Source organism: Nerophis ophidion, linkage group LG03 (assembly GCF_033978795.1).
Source record: "Nerophis ophidion isolate RoL-2023_Sa linkage group LG03, RoL_Noph_v1.0, whole genome shotgun sequence".
In the NCBI taxonomy this organism is placed as follows: domain Eukaryota; kingdom Metazoa; phylum Chordata; class Actinopteri; order Syngnathiformes; family Syngnathidae; genus Nerophis; species Nerophis ophidion.
This window is the reverse complement of record NC_084613.1, coordinates 62,173,902-62,188,782: the sequence shown is the minus strand read 5'-3', so window position 1 is coordinate 62,188,782 and position 14,881 is coordinate 62,173,902. Positions and strand designations below refer to the sequence as shown.

The window sequence follows — 14,881 nt, the reverse complement described above, 5'->3', positions numbered from 1 at the left end:
TCCGCCATTCAGCAAAGACGTCTCAACCAACATCGGCCGCAAGTTCCTCACTCTGATCGACAAACACTTCCCCAAAGGCAACACCCTAAGAAAAATATCCAACAAGAACAACATTAAATTGAGCTAGAGCTGTATGAACAACATGCAACAAATCATTTCAAACAACAACAAAGCAATTGCAAAAGGACTGCCTACCCCCAGACTGAACGACTCTGAAACCAATAATGAATGTGACTGTCGCAAGAAACCTGATTGCCCTCTCAACGGAAGGTGCTTACAGACATCAGTCGTTTACCAAGCAAAGGTGACACGCAAGGACATTAACACATCCGACACGTACGTAGGATTAACCGAAGGAGCGTTCAAAACAAGATGGAATAATCACAACGCCTCCTTTAGAAACCAGACTTTGCGGAATTCTACAGAACTCAGCAAACACATTTGGAACCTCAAAGACAATAATGTTGAATATTCTATAACATGGAAAATTCTTGCATCCAGCACACCTTACAACAGTGGTAATAAAAGATGCAACCTATGCTTAAAAGAGAAACTGTTTATTATATATCATCCAGATCTATCATCCCTCAACAAGCGCAGTGAAATCCTTTCAACATGCCGCCACAGACGGAAACACCTCCTAGGTAACACATGAGCCAATCACCACACCCTACGCCTGCTTGTACCCACCCACTCTGTGCCCTATATAAACCATTGTATGTGAATGCTTCCATTAAAATCTCCTGATGATTGAGGGAACCCCTCATGAAACAGTTATGTAGAGATGAAGTAGTCTTGTGATTTTTTTCCACACCTACATATTGCGCTCTACCACGGTATCGAGCACTATTCTCTGGATAATCCAATCAAGACACATATATATATATATTATATATATATATATATATATATATATATATATATATATATATATATATATATATACACACACATACACATACTGTATATAGGCCAGTGAATGAACCAAACCATTTTTTGAAGACCAGAATTTATAATACCATCATTAAGGGTTGTGTTTTGTCTTGTTTTCCTAATATTTCACATTTTAATGTCTTTAATGCGACAGATGCAGCCATTTTTCTGAGAGAAACAATAAAGGACAAAAGCGACTAATCTTACAGATGGAGGTTTGCAGCAAGGACAAGTGGCTGCATGAGGCTCTAAATTAGTCCTGTGCCTCCCACTCAGTAATCAGAGTCAGATGACAAAGCTTTAAATGAGCAAAAAAAAAAGCAAACAAGAGACTGGTGAGACAGTGAGTGAAGGGATTAATTATGTGGCTTGCTAAGATATACCCCAGAGATCACGATGTAATATTCGGTCTCATATGATGGGTGTTCACTCACGTTTTCCCCTGATGCACCTGTGGTTATTGTCGGGGGCTGAAATTGCATGTGTATAATTATCATATCATTATCATATCTCAAATGGTCCTGAAGCAATTTACAGGTCTGATTTCTTTCTTTTTCACGGGTCTTACCATGCTATCATGTTCTTGTACTTGTCAGGCCCACGGCAAAGAAACGCTAAAGATATGAATATGACGTATGTAAAGCATACTTGCCAACCCTCACAGATTTTCCAGGAGACTCCCAAAATTCAGCGCCTCTCCCGAAAACCTCCCGGGACAAATTTTCTGCCGAAAATCTCCCGAAATTCAGGCAGAGCTGGAGGCCACGCCCCCTCCAGCTCCATGCGGACCTGAGTGATGTGTCGACAGCCTATTTTCACCCCCCGCTTTACCACAATATAAAGAGCGTGTCTGCCCAATGATGTTTTATAACTGTAGAATGATCGAGGGCGAGTTCTTGGTTTCTTATGTGGGTTTATTGTTAGGCAGTTTCATCGTCCCAGCGCGGTGAAACAACACAACAGCAGTCCGTTTTCGTCTACCGTAAAGCAGTTCGTCTGCCGTAAACAGCAATGTTGCGACACTCTTAAACAGGACAATACTGCCATCTACTGTACATGCATATGGTTATAAAAGCACGGATGGACAATTCAACCCTTAACTCAACAATGAGTAGATGAGTGTTGTGTGTGTGTAAATGTGTAAATAAATAAACACTGAAATTCAAGTATTTCTTTTATTTATATATGTGTATATATACATATACATATACATATATATATATATATATATATATATATATATATATATATATATATATACATATATATATATATACATATAGCTAGAATTTACTGAAAGTCAAGTATTTGTTTATATATATATATACACACATATATGTATATATATATATACATACATACATACATACATACATACATATATATATATATATATATATATATATATATATATATATATATATATATATATATATATATATATATATATATATATATATATATATATATGAAATACTTGACTTGGTGAATCTACCTGTAAATATATTCCTCCCCTCTTAACCACGCCCCGCCCCCAAACACGACCCCTGCCCCACCCCCGACCACGGCCTCCACCCCCCACCTCCCGAAATCGGAGGTCTCAAGGTTGGCAAGTATGACGTAAAGGCGCCAGATAACGCCATTATTCAATTACAGCACCGTCTCCTCTGGTTGCCGGGCAAGTGATGTACTAGAAAAAATGGCCACTGCTAAAAACGAATTAGCAGGAACAACTATTGCTGTAGTAAACCTCCTGATGTAGTTTTAAATTAACTCCATTAGATGGCAATATAGCCATCTTAAAATTCGAGCACTGCATTGTATGAACTTTTCGATTTACGAGCCAAAGACCAAATAAAAATATGCTTTGTTGTACAAAGCTTGTCTCAGTGTACGAATGTTTCTTCCATCCATCCATCCATTGTGTGCCTGGCAGCACAACTATTGTGGGCAAGCTGATGGATCGATCCCCTGTGCTAGGTAGTTCTTTGTGTGCTTTTTATGCTTTTTTCGCCACTTTAAAAAATGTATTTTACTCAGTTTTGCTACTCCAATATGAGTCCGAGGAAAGCAATGGAGAAAAATGTGTGGTTTGAAAGATGCAGGAAGTATCCACAACCTCCTACACGACCCCCCAACAAACATGGTAAAATGGATTTTTTATGTTTTACACCTAATCATCGAACATCCTGGTTGTTGGAATTAGTTGACTGATTTCAAACTGTGGGCACACCAAAGGGCTAGTGACTGTGTGTGTGCGTGTCGGCAGGCTGACTGCTTACAAGGACAGTTTAGCTAGTTGGTAAACTGACAAATTGACCAAAGGCTTTGTTAATAAATAGTTGATCCATCACCGCCTTGTTATGTTTGTGTGATATACAGTACTGTGTATCACTTTATATTGTCTACCAAGTGCAAACTTTTACTAAAATTATGGACTTTTTTTGAGGCTGGCACATAGTAATCATGTTTACATTGCTTCAATATACAAACGTTTCTATTTACTAACCATATTCAAGAACCTCTTAAGTGCATAAATCAAGGTTTCACCTTATCTACATTTGAAGTGCCATTAGTGATCAGCATCTAGTTTTAATCGCACTTCCGTAAAGAGATTATCATCACACATCTCCATCTCCGTTAGTGTAAACAAGGAAGCAACGATATTGTTTAGACAAGTTGTGTAGCGTTTGGGAATAGCAGTGACAAATTCAATTAGCCAATGTGAGGAAATGGCAGGGATTGAACAAAATTGCAAGGCCGCGCAATAGTCCGGTAAATTTAAAAAAATTTGAGAGGTGGAAATCCTGGAGAGATATAATGAGTATTCAAAGGTAGGTTTATGTGAAGTATCATCCTGGCTATAATTCTAGCATTAGATATTGTCAAGCACTTTCATCGCCAATTCAACTACTGGAAGGAACTTCTATTTTCAGGTGCACCTGACCACAGTCCTCCATCAGCAAAAAGACTAGGGTTTGTACGGTATACCAGTATTAGTATAGTACCGCGATACTAATTAATCATATTCCCTGCTATACCGCCTCTAAAAAGTACCGGCCCCCGCCCCCCTCTTTTTTTTAACACGCATGACAGCGCGTCGTCGTCAAATTGCTGGTTTTACGAGCAGAGGAGCATGTTCGGCAATGCACAATCACAGAGTACTTACAAACAGACACAGTGTCTAGACAGACAAGGGAGAAATGGACGCATTGTGGCTTAAAAAGTAATGATAAATGTGAAGTTATAACACTGAAACGCCCTGCAGCAGTGTTTTAGCTGCTTCTAAATCACTAATCCTTGCCTCCAAAGCATACTTGCCAACCCTCCCGGATTTTCCGGGAGACTCCCGAAATTCAGCGCCTCTCCTGAAAACCTCCCGGGACAAATTTTCTCCGGAAAATCTCCTGAAATTCAGGCGGAGCTGGAGGCCACACCCCCTAGCTACATGAGGACCTGAGTGACGTGTCTAAAAGCGTGTCTTCCCAATGACGTTACAATTGTAGAATGATCGAGGGCGAGTTCTTGTTTTTTTTCTGTGGTTTTATTGTTAGGCGGTTTCATTAACGTCCTCCCAGCGCCGTAACAACACACAACAACAACAGTCACGTTTACGTCTAACACTCTACCGTAAGGCAGTTCGTCTGCCGTAAACAGCATGTGACACTCTTAAACAGGACAATACTGACATCTACTGTACATGATGCACCACAACACCTCCAGGCAACTTCAACCCTTTAATCCTCCTCCATTCACATCCCATCTCCCCGGATTGTAAATAACCTAATGTAAATAATCGAATGTATTTCTAATGTATATACTTGTTCTTATGCTATGTGAACTCACTATGTTCTCTGCTGGCTTTACATATCCTACTAAGTCACACCTACACTGTTTCAATATCCATTTCTCTGTTGATGCAATTGTTGGATGACTGAAGTACTGATATCAACCAAAGCTCCTCATCCAACCCCCCGGATTGTAAATAATTCAATGTATATACTATGATGATTAACTTGTATGATGACTGTATTATGCTGATAGTATATATTTGTACCATGAATTGATTAACGTGGACCCCGACTTAAACAAGTTGAAAAACTTATTGCGGTGTTACCATTTAGTGGTCAATTGTACGGAATATGTACTGTACTGTGCAATCTACCAATACAAGTTTCAATCAATCAATCATGCATAACATCTACTTTTGAAAGTGCAGTGCACAACTGCGCACACAACAGCTGTAAATATACTACTCCCCTCTTAACCACGCACCCCACCCCCCACCTCCCGAAATCGGAGGTCTCAAGGTTGGCAAGTATGCTCCAAGGCAACAAACAAAGTGAGTTTCTTAAGAGTATCATCCCTGCAGGACGAGGAATAGCTCAACATGCTTCACTACACACCGTAGCGCATCGGCGTCAAAATGTAAACAAATGCCATGGGTGGATCTACACCTGACATCCACTGTAATGATACTAAGTATAGGAGCGTATCTAGTCGATACAACTATGATTCCATCGTTATTTTTTCAGCATCACAAAATCTTTTTTCAATTTTTACAAAATGTATATTATGTTTATAAACTCAGTAAATACGTCCCTGGACAACTGAGGACTTAAATTATAACCAATATACTGTATGATCCTGTAACTACGTGGTATCGGATCAATACCTTAATTTGTGGTATCATCCAAAACTAATGTAAAGTATCAAACAACAGAAAAATAAGTGATTATTACATTTTAACAGAAGTGTAGATAGAACATGTTAAAAGAGAAAGTAAGCAGATATTAACAGTAAATAAACAAGTAAAATAATAATTTTCTACCACTTGTCCCACATAATTTTGACAAAACAATAGAATGATGAATGACACAGTATGTTACTGCCTATATCAGCAGCTAAATTAGGAGTCTTTGTTTGCTTACTTACTACTAAAAAACAAGTTGTCTTGTATGTGCACTATTTTATTTAAGGACAAAATAGCAATAAGAAAACATATGTTCAATGTAGCCTAAGATCTTTTGTTAAAGTAAAGCCAATAATGCCATTTTTTGTGGTCCCCTTTATTTAGAAAAGTATTGAAAAGTATCAAAATACATTTTGGTACTGGTACCGAAATATTGGTATCAGGACAACCCTAAAAGAGACCATAAAGCATTTGAGGCCATCTGTAGGATAGCAGTGTGGGGTTACACAGTACTGTACATAACCTCAAATCATCCATCCTCATCAACAGTCTTGGCTCTAAAAAAATGTAGCATTATAACTCACCTGCCAGAGGCTGCAGGTAAATTTCACCAATCGGGTTGATGAAGGAGATTCCATCGCGGCCATCAGCTGTGATGTCGTCCGTTAGTGCAGCGTCACCTCCTGTCACAAAAATGGTCCACAGCCTTCAGTGTAATACATACAGTATGTGGGCGTTGCACCGGAGGACTATATACTGGTCTTTGCTTCGTTCGCTGTTAAAAAAAAGTTTGTATTGCAGAGTAATCAGTCAGAAAAGAAAAATTGATGAGCAGTCACACCTCTGTACCCGCCTCCGCCTCCTCCAGAAGTGCAGGCACCACCTCCGCCTCCAAAACCCCCGTAGGTGGTCCAGCCCAGTTTCGACTGGGCCAAATCGCACGCTGCACCCCCCTTGGCGCCCTCCACCAGGGACCCGCCTGCCACGGGGTCAGCGACGGGACTGTCCTTCCAGCCTCCACCTCCACCTTAGAGTGACACAGACGGGACAGTTGTACATCCTTGTAATGCAGTATCTTTATACACAATCATAAGAAAAGTACAAGATATTAGTTTAGATTTATTGTGTCATAACTTTGACTTGGTCACTTTTTTGTCAAACAAAAGGGTACCAGTGATGCCAAAAGGAAAAAAAACAACAACCATTGATTAATAGAGATTATTTGGTTCTACAGAAGTCTCTGTCCTGGCTGGTAAGTACATAATGGCTAAATTGGTAATAGCAATAATACAATATGACAAAACATAAGGTACACATAAGGTTGAGGACACATTTTATGTTTTATTTGAACAGGTTTTAGCTTATTTTTACACATGTGGCACACTTACAGTAAGAATGTTTAATAGTTAATTCAAAAGCTATAATTTTTCATCTCCACATTCTCAAAGATTAATGGTGTCCAAAGGGCAGGCCAACTTTTTTTTTGCTGGCCCATAGCATATTTAAAAAATTGTAAATAATAAACAGCCTCCAAATGAACATTACCAAATGTTATTAGGGCTACAATGAAGGAAAAAAAAGTTTAGTTAAGTGAAAAACGTTGTTCAAATAATAATAAATATTAATATTAGTTAAATAGATAAAAAAATAGTGTTTAAATAAAAATGCAATTTAAAAAAACTATACAAACCGGCAATTATAATTGCTTTTGACAGACGTTTGCCAGGAATTATTTTATAATTAAATTTTTTAAATAACCATTATAATCATTATCTTCTTTGAAATTTGATTTTGTAAAAAAACAGTATAATATAAAATATTTGAAAATGTATAAACACAATCAGGAAGCGTAAAAATCACAATTTTAAATAAAAATACTGAAAAACATATACTGGCCTCTCTTATGTATTTTCAAAAGCTTAACAAATTTTGATGTACACTGGCTAGTTTTTATTATATAATATTAACACAAATATGCTAGTAGAGAATTGTCAGGATTTCTCATGACAGGTTGGAGTTATGTTTCATGTTCCTGTATTTTTGGTATTATTTCCTGTCCAGCGCTCTAATTTTTCGTTCCCCTGCCTGTCTGCCCTCATTCTCAGCCACTTTACCTCAGGCTCGAGCACTGATTTTCCACACCTGATCTTGATTAGACGTCTTACCCGCCCCTAATCACTAATCAGGAGTGTTTATTTACCAGCTGTGGTATGTTCATCGTGCCTTTTTTGTCTTTTGCCTTGCCTGGCTTTTTGCCTTGTTTTTGCTCACATGTGATCTACTGCTGTAGCCACGTTGGTGCATGCACCCTCATTTTCGTTTCTTATTAATTGCACATTGCCTGCCGTCTCTACATCTTGGGGTCACGCCAACAGCTAGCATGTGACACTAACAGTGACTATGGCTACGGTTACACTGCACACCAAATCTTGATTTTTTTTTGCCCTATAGTCACACAAATCGGACATTTTTTGCCAGTCTAAATACTCAAAAGTGCTTCAAATCTGATCTTTTCTCATCAGATTTGGGCCACATCAGGAGGTAATCCGGATATAATCTTTTCAAATGTGTCTTCCGTCTAAACGCAATGCGACCTGAATGTGACATGATTGCTACATTTACATCATCTTTGCGTGAGCTACGGCATTTGTGTGTGCAGGAAAAGACGCAGCCTGCCAGCGGAAGTGAACAAGTCATCACAACATGAAGTTTTGGAGAGTCTTTTTTGGTAGTTTAATTTTTGGATTTGATTGAATTTTACATTACTAGTCAATAGTGCGCAAATATTAGGCTGTGTGTAATATATGACGATATATAGCTTTGATTCAGAAGAAATGGCGATTGTTGGACTATAAATGATGTGTACACGGTGGCGTATTTGCTTAAATGTTACACACATTGTGTGACTTAATAAAGTAAGTGAGGTAAAATACAAACCCAAAAATCTGTGAAGTTGGCACGTTGTGTAAATCGTAAATAAAAGCAGAATATATTTGCTAATCCTTTTCAATTTTTATTCAATTGAATACACTGCACAGACAAGATATTCAATATTTTAACTGTTGAACATTATTTTTTGCAAATATTAGCTCATTTAGAATCTGATGCCTGCAACATGTTTAAAAAAACTGGCACAAGTGGCAAACAAGACTGAGAAAGTTGAAGAATGCTCATCAAACACTTATTTGGAACATCCCACAGGTGAACAAGCTCATTGGGAACAGGTGGGTGCCATGATTGGGTATAAAAGCAGCTTCCATGAAATGCTTAGTCATTTACAAACAAGGATGTGGCGAGAGTTACCAATTTGTGAACAAATGCGTGAGCAAATTGTCCAACAGTTTAAGAACAACATATCTCAAACAGCAATTGCAAGGAATTGAGGGATTTCACCATCTACCGTCCGTACGTAAGCGGCTAAGCCCGTGACCTTTGATCCCTCAGGTGGTACTGCATCAAAAAGCGACATCAGTATGTAAAGGATATCACCACATGGGTTCAGGAACACTTCAGAAAACCACTGTCAGTAACACAGTTGATCGCTACATCCGTAAGTGCAAGTTAAACCTCTACTATGCAAAGCGAAAACCATTTATCAACAACACCCAGAAACGCCGCAGGCGCTGCTGGGCCCGAGCTCATCTGAGATGGACTGATGCAAAGTGGAATAGTGTTCTGTGGTCTGACAAGTCCACATTTCAAATTGTTTTTGAACTGTTATAGGCGCAAAGTTCAAAAGCCAGCATCTGTGATGGTATGGGGGTGTATTAGTGCCCAAAGCATGGGTAACTTACACATCTATGAAGGCACCATTAATGCTGAAAGGTACATACAGGTTTTGGAGCAACATATGTTGCCACCCAAGCAACTTTATCATGGATGCCCCATCTTATTTCAGTAAGACAATGCCAAGCCACGTGTTACAACAGCATAGCTTCATAATAAAAGAGTGCGGGTACTAGACTGGCCTGCCTGTAGTCCAGACCTGTCTCCCATTGAAACGTGTGGCACATTATGAAGCGTAAATACAACATTGGAGACCCGGGACTGCTGAACAACTTAAGCTGGACATCAAGCAAGAATGGGAAGTAATTCCACCTGAAAAGCTTCAAAAATTGGTCTCCTTAGTTCCCAAAGGTTTACTGAGTGTTGTTAAAAGGAGAGGTGATGTAACACAGTGGTAAAAATGCCCCTGTGCCAACTTTGTTGCAATGTGTTGCTTCCATTATTATCTAAGTTAGTGATTATTTGCAAAAAAAAAAAAAAAAAAAAAAATCAGTTCAAACATTAAATATCTTGTCTTTGCAGTGTATTCAATTGAATAAAAGTTTAAAACGATTTGCAAATCATTGGGTTCTGTTTTTATTTTATGAACTACACAACGTGCCAACTTCACTGGTTTTGGGGTTTGTATATTTTTTTAGTTCTTTAATCGTGTATTTTTACAAGTGTCATCTTCTTACAAATGACCCGATTCACCTTTTTGAACATGTCTGCCATAGTTGATCGCATGTAGTCAAAATTAAAACTGAGAAGATATTTTCACGGAGGCTGTCAAAATAAACACATTCAATATGGATGAATCCATTATCATTATTACTGTGATTAAAAATGTTACTGTTGATAGTTTACAAATAAGGATTAGCTTAATTTTACACAGTATAACACTTCCAAATGTTAAAATATGACTTAAAACAGTTCATTAATGTTTAATTATGGTAACAGATTATCTCAAAGTTTTTTCTGGAATTTTGTAAGTCTAAACAAATGAAAGGCTAACCGACGACTTTTAACGCACTAGACCAGAGGTCGGGAACCTTTTTGGCTGAGAGAGCCATGTAAGCCAGATATTTCAAAATGTATTTCCGTGAGAGCCATATAATATTTTTTAACGCTGAATACAACTAAATGCGTGCATTTTTAAGTAAGACCAACATTTTTAGAGTATAATAAGTCTCTTATTCTTTTTAATAACATTGTTATTCTAAATTTAACCAATAATAAATATAATACTTCTTACTATTAATGCCACATCTTGAACAGTTGCGATAGAAAACGAATCGTTGGATCAAAATGCATGAGAATGTTTTATAATTTGAATGTTATTTTTAACACTGTGATTCCCAGCGGAATTATTAATTACTTACCGTGTTTAGCAATGTCAGCTAAGATTTATCTGAGAGCCAGATGCAGTCATCAAAACAGCCACATCTGGCTCTAGAGCCATAGGTTCCCTACCCCTGCACTAGACTTTGAACAAATCAAGCCTCGAAGTGCTTGTAAAAGTCAGTAAGATGCATTGTTTAAAGACACAAGGGGTTGTCTTGGAGACAGCCTACCGTCTTATCCACTTGTTTATGGCCTAGCAGCCAGAGAAGTATGCGGTATGGAGACCATCGCCTTGTGCTCCATGTTAGGTCAAATTAAGAACACTGCAGCAGGTTTGGCTCTGGTGCCACTTGTCTGCCTTTGTTGACGTTCCAGTGAGTGAATTTAGCAGGTTAAACCTTCGCCATGAGCGCTCATTGTGACAGAGCGCTTTGACCGGAATATGCAATCAGCCAACTGAGCTCACTGTGCGCGACTTACAATTTATGTTCCCTGCTATTCAATTACGTTTGCAGGAAAACTCATTTTCATTCTGGTGCAATTAGCAGAATCACATGGCGCCCACATGGGAAGGTCCAAATGGGAGCAGGGGGACTACTGCTAAGTGTTGCATACATTCACAGCAGTATGCAGACTATAAGCAGCAATTCAGACATGTTTTTATGCCAGCTTGCAGGACTTCCGTGTTATGAGAAAACCGTTCTCACTGCTGCACACATTCAATCTTCATTCAATGTAAATAGGCCAACAGCAATTATTGTCAGAGTTATTTGTTGTTGACGAACCCCAAGAAGCCGAGACGGAGGCATGCATAGAATATGAAAACATGATTTAAGTAAAACTAAACAACAAACAAAAAGCACGCATGTGGGCGGAATAACAAACTAAGGGAGCTAGCACTGGAAGCTAGAAAACAAAAAGGAACTTTAGCATGGAAGCCAGTGGATAGCAACTAGAAATAACTAATGCTAACAGAAACAGCTTACCGCTACGTTGACCAGGACAAAATGTAGCACGACAGGTAGTAGCTGTAACAAAACGACATGACAGGTAGCACGACAAGAGTGACATGTGGCAACGACAATACAATGATCCAGCAACTGACACAAGACAAAGCAGGTACAAATAGGAGCAGGCTGATTGGCAACGGGTGTGGCCAGGTGCCAATCAGCCGCAGCTGAAGAGGAACACAGCACTCAGGGAACAAGACAGGAAGCTGACAAAACAAAAGCACTAGACAGGAACTAAAGACAGGAGATACTAAACACAGAGGAAACAGACAAATGCAGAGGAAAAAACTATAACATAGACAAACTGTCAGGGGAAAGCCTGACAAGCATGTTGTTTCAGGAGATAGAACAGATGCTGGCTGCATGTTGACAAATGACTCATTTATTTCCACGGTTGAAGGAAATAGAAACACGTTGCATCAATTAGCCACTTCTGTACATCTGGAGACATGTCAGGGGTCCAAACTTGAGGCCTCATTTTCCACCTTAAACAACAATCAATCCCAAACTAAGAAAAAGCCGGGCAAAACAAACCAAAACAGACTTGTGAACTTGTGAAGCGGTCACTCATCCATACATTGAAACTATAACACAGTTTAATGGACAAATATCAATATCTATTTTATGGTTGCGTTATTTCCGGGGTAGGCCTCATCTGCGTACACTGACTGAATGTCATGTTTACAGGACATCTTGCACGTTTTGTCTATTGATTTATTCATCACTGTGATTGTATACTTAGTGTAATTTGGATACCACTGGTTAGTTAATTTTTTATGTTGATTTTATTACAATTGAATTTACCATGATAGGTTTTAAAAATGAGTTAAAATCAAGTCAAACGTCAAACTCAAATGTGTACAGCAGATCTTAATAATTAAGTTTATTTTTCTTGGTGATGGCGCATTCTGGGGGGATGTGTGTAGCGGTTGATTTAAGGACATAATTCACCACACCTGTTAGTTGACTTTGTCATCATCATCCACTGTACTGTTCAATTGTGCGCATGACAATGTTGTTCTTGTTGAGCATTCATATACCGTATTTCCTTGAATAGCCGCCGGGGCGCTAATTAATTTAAAACCTCCTCTCCCTCCTGTGCTTATTCAAAGCATGCGGTAAAAGTAAGCAGGCGCTAATAATTTGTTGCTAGCGCGTGTATAATATAGCCAAGAGTCATGGCTACATTGCATTCTGGGTAAGTGTTGTGTTGCGTTTATAATGTGTTACAGAGCCAATGTTCTCCAGAAATGTGTTTGGTGTGGGTTCACAGAGTGTGGCGCATATTATTAAGAGTGTTAAAGTTGTTTTAAATCACAACCATTAGTGTGATCTGTATGGTTGTGGAACAAGACCCCTGGTTTACACACAGTAAAAGCAAGAAAAAAATCCTCTGCCATTTTGAAAATGACGGCAAGGGAAGCGTCACTCATGACATCACGAATTTGACCCGACGGTTAAAGTAAGCATCTGCTTATTAATTTGGGGAGCGAGTTTTACCCGGCAGTAACTCAAGGCAGGCGCATGATACATGCCCGGCGGCTATTCAAGGAAATACGTTATGCAGTCAAGAGCGAGTAATTCGGCGCGGCCCCTTTAAGTGGCCGTCAGGAGATTCTCCCAATGGTGGCGGTTTGTTGTTCCCCCCATTTCTGAGTGTGTTGTGATGTAAGGGTTCATTCTTGCTGGTTCTTGATGAATAAACGACGTACACGTTTTTATTTCAACAATACTTCACATTGTCTTGCTTTCACGCTTCAAGCACCACACCTGCAGCTTTCATTATTAAGCAGTGTAGTTCTAGTTCACCGCTGAATACTGTTCTTATGATAATAAACATATTGTCACAATGTTTTGATACAGCTCTTGTATTGGATCAAATTAAATTATACTTCGTACAAACAAGGTAATGAAGTGTCCATTGAATTTTGCAAATGTCATCGCCAGGAAACTGATAAAATCTTCCAGACCGATCCCAACACACACCAGGTGTGGCGAAATTATTCTCTGCATTTGACCCATCACCCTTGATCACCCCTTGGGAGGTGAGGGGAGCAGTGGGCAGGAGCGGGGGCCCCGACCAGGAATAATCTTTGGTGATCTAACCCCCAATTCCAACCCTTGATGCTGAGTGCGTGACAATCAATGGTACTTTAACTTTAACTTAATTATTTGCACATCGTGCTGGGTTAGAGCATGCATGCAAAGGGCTGCTTTCAATTAAAGTCTGGGCACACGTCCCCTCAATAACCAAAAAAGGCAGGTACATATCGAAGGAATCACAGCAGCTCAAAAGAAAACCATACAGCAGCCATCATAGCTATTACGTCTAATTTATACATAACGACCTGTACGTCTTTGCTGTCCTTATTATGTAAAATGTCAGTAAAACCACACATTTAGAAGCAACCGTGCATAAAAAAGGAGCCACAGTTAAAACCTGATTTGATTTACATTGATTACAGCGCTCAGCGAGGAGGAATACACAATGGTTAAAGTAATATAAGCAGACATCTGCGCCTCGATCACCACAGAGCTCCTTCTAAACGAGGACTTGGGGTATCGTCACGTTCGTACACTGAAAAAAGTGACTTTTTGGAGCTGTAAACTCTATTAGAGTAACTGTCATAATTTATACCTAGTATTTTTAACATTCAGTAAGAACTAGAGTCTTAAGTAAAATTAAACATTTTATTAACATAATACATGAATTATGGGAGAAGAGTAAGTTTTACTTATCTTTCCTCATACTATTTAAATGTTTAGTAGTTGTACGTACATAAACCTAAAAATATTACATAAACTTTACTCTGAAAATCTAGTGTTTTGAAACGCATGCACGACGACGCATGCGCACAGCACAACAGGCTCTGGCCGACTGGCTCTGCTCCGGCCGTTAGGATAACTTCACAGAGCACTACGAGGTGGCATTATGGGTAATTCTTATCTTGCGTTTATAATGTGTTACAGAGTCGATGTTTATCAGAAATGTATTTGGTGTGGGTTCACAGAGTGTGGCGCATATTAGTAAGAATGTTAAAGTTGTTTATATCACAACCGTCAGTGTAAAAGGTATGGCTGTTGACCAAGTATGCGTTGCAATCTCCTATTAGAAACAACGAAACGCATGCGTCCT

The 14,881-nt window shown here is 38.9% G+C and overlaps 1 protein-coding gene across 2 annotated transcripts in view; it reads right to left on the bottom strand.

The window, feature by feature from the left end:
• The window catches only part of ltk (leukocyte receptor tyrosine kinase), a 138,850-nt gene that overhangs the window by 36,000 nt on the left and 87,969 nt on the right, over positions 1–14,881 (bottom strand). For both annotated transcript variants that reach the window (XM_061895830.1, XM_061895831.1), the window contains exons 16-17: positions 6,468–6,653; positions 6,211–6,309 (exon numbers count right to left, since the gene is read on the bottom strand). In XM_061895830.1, the coding sequence (XP_061751814.1) occupies positions 6,211–6,309; positions 6,468–6,653 (285 nt within the window). The remainder of the gene's footprint in view (positions 1–6,210; positions 6,310–6,467; positions 6,654–14,881) is intronic.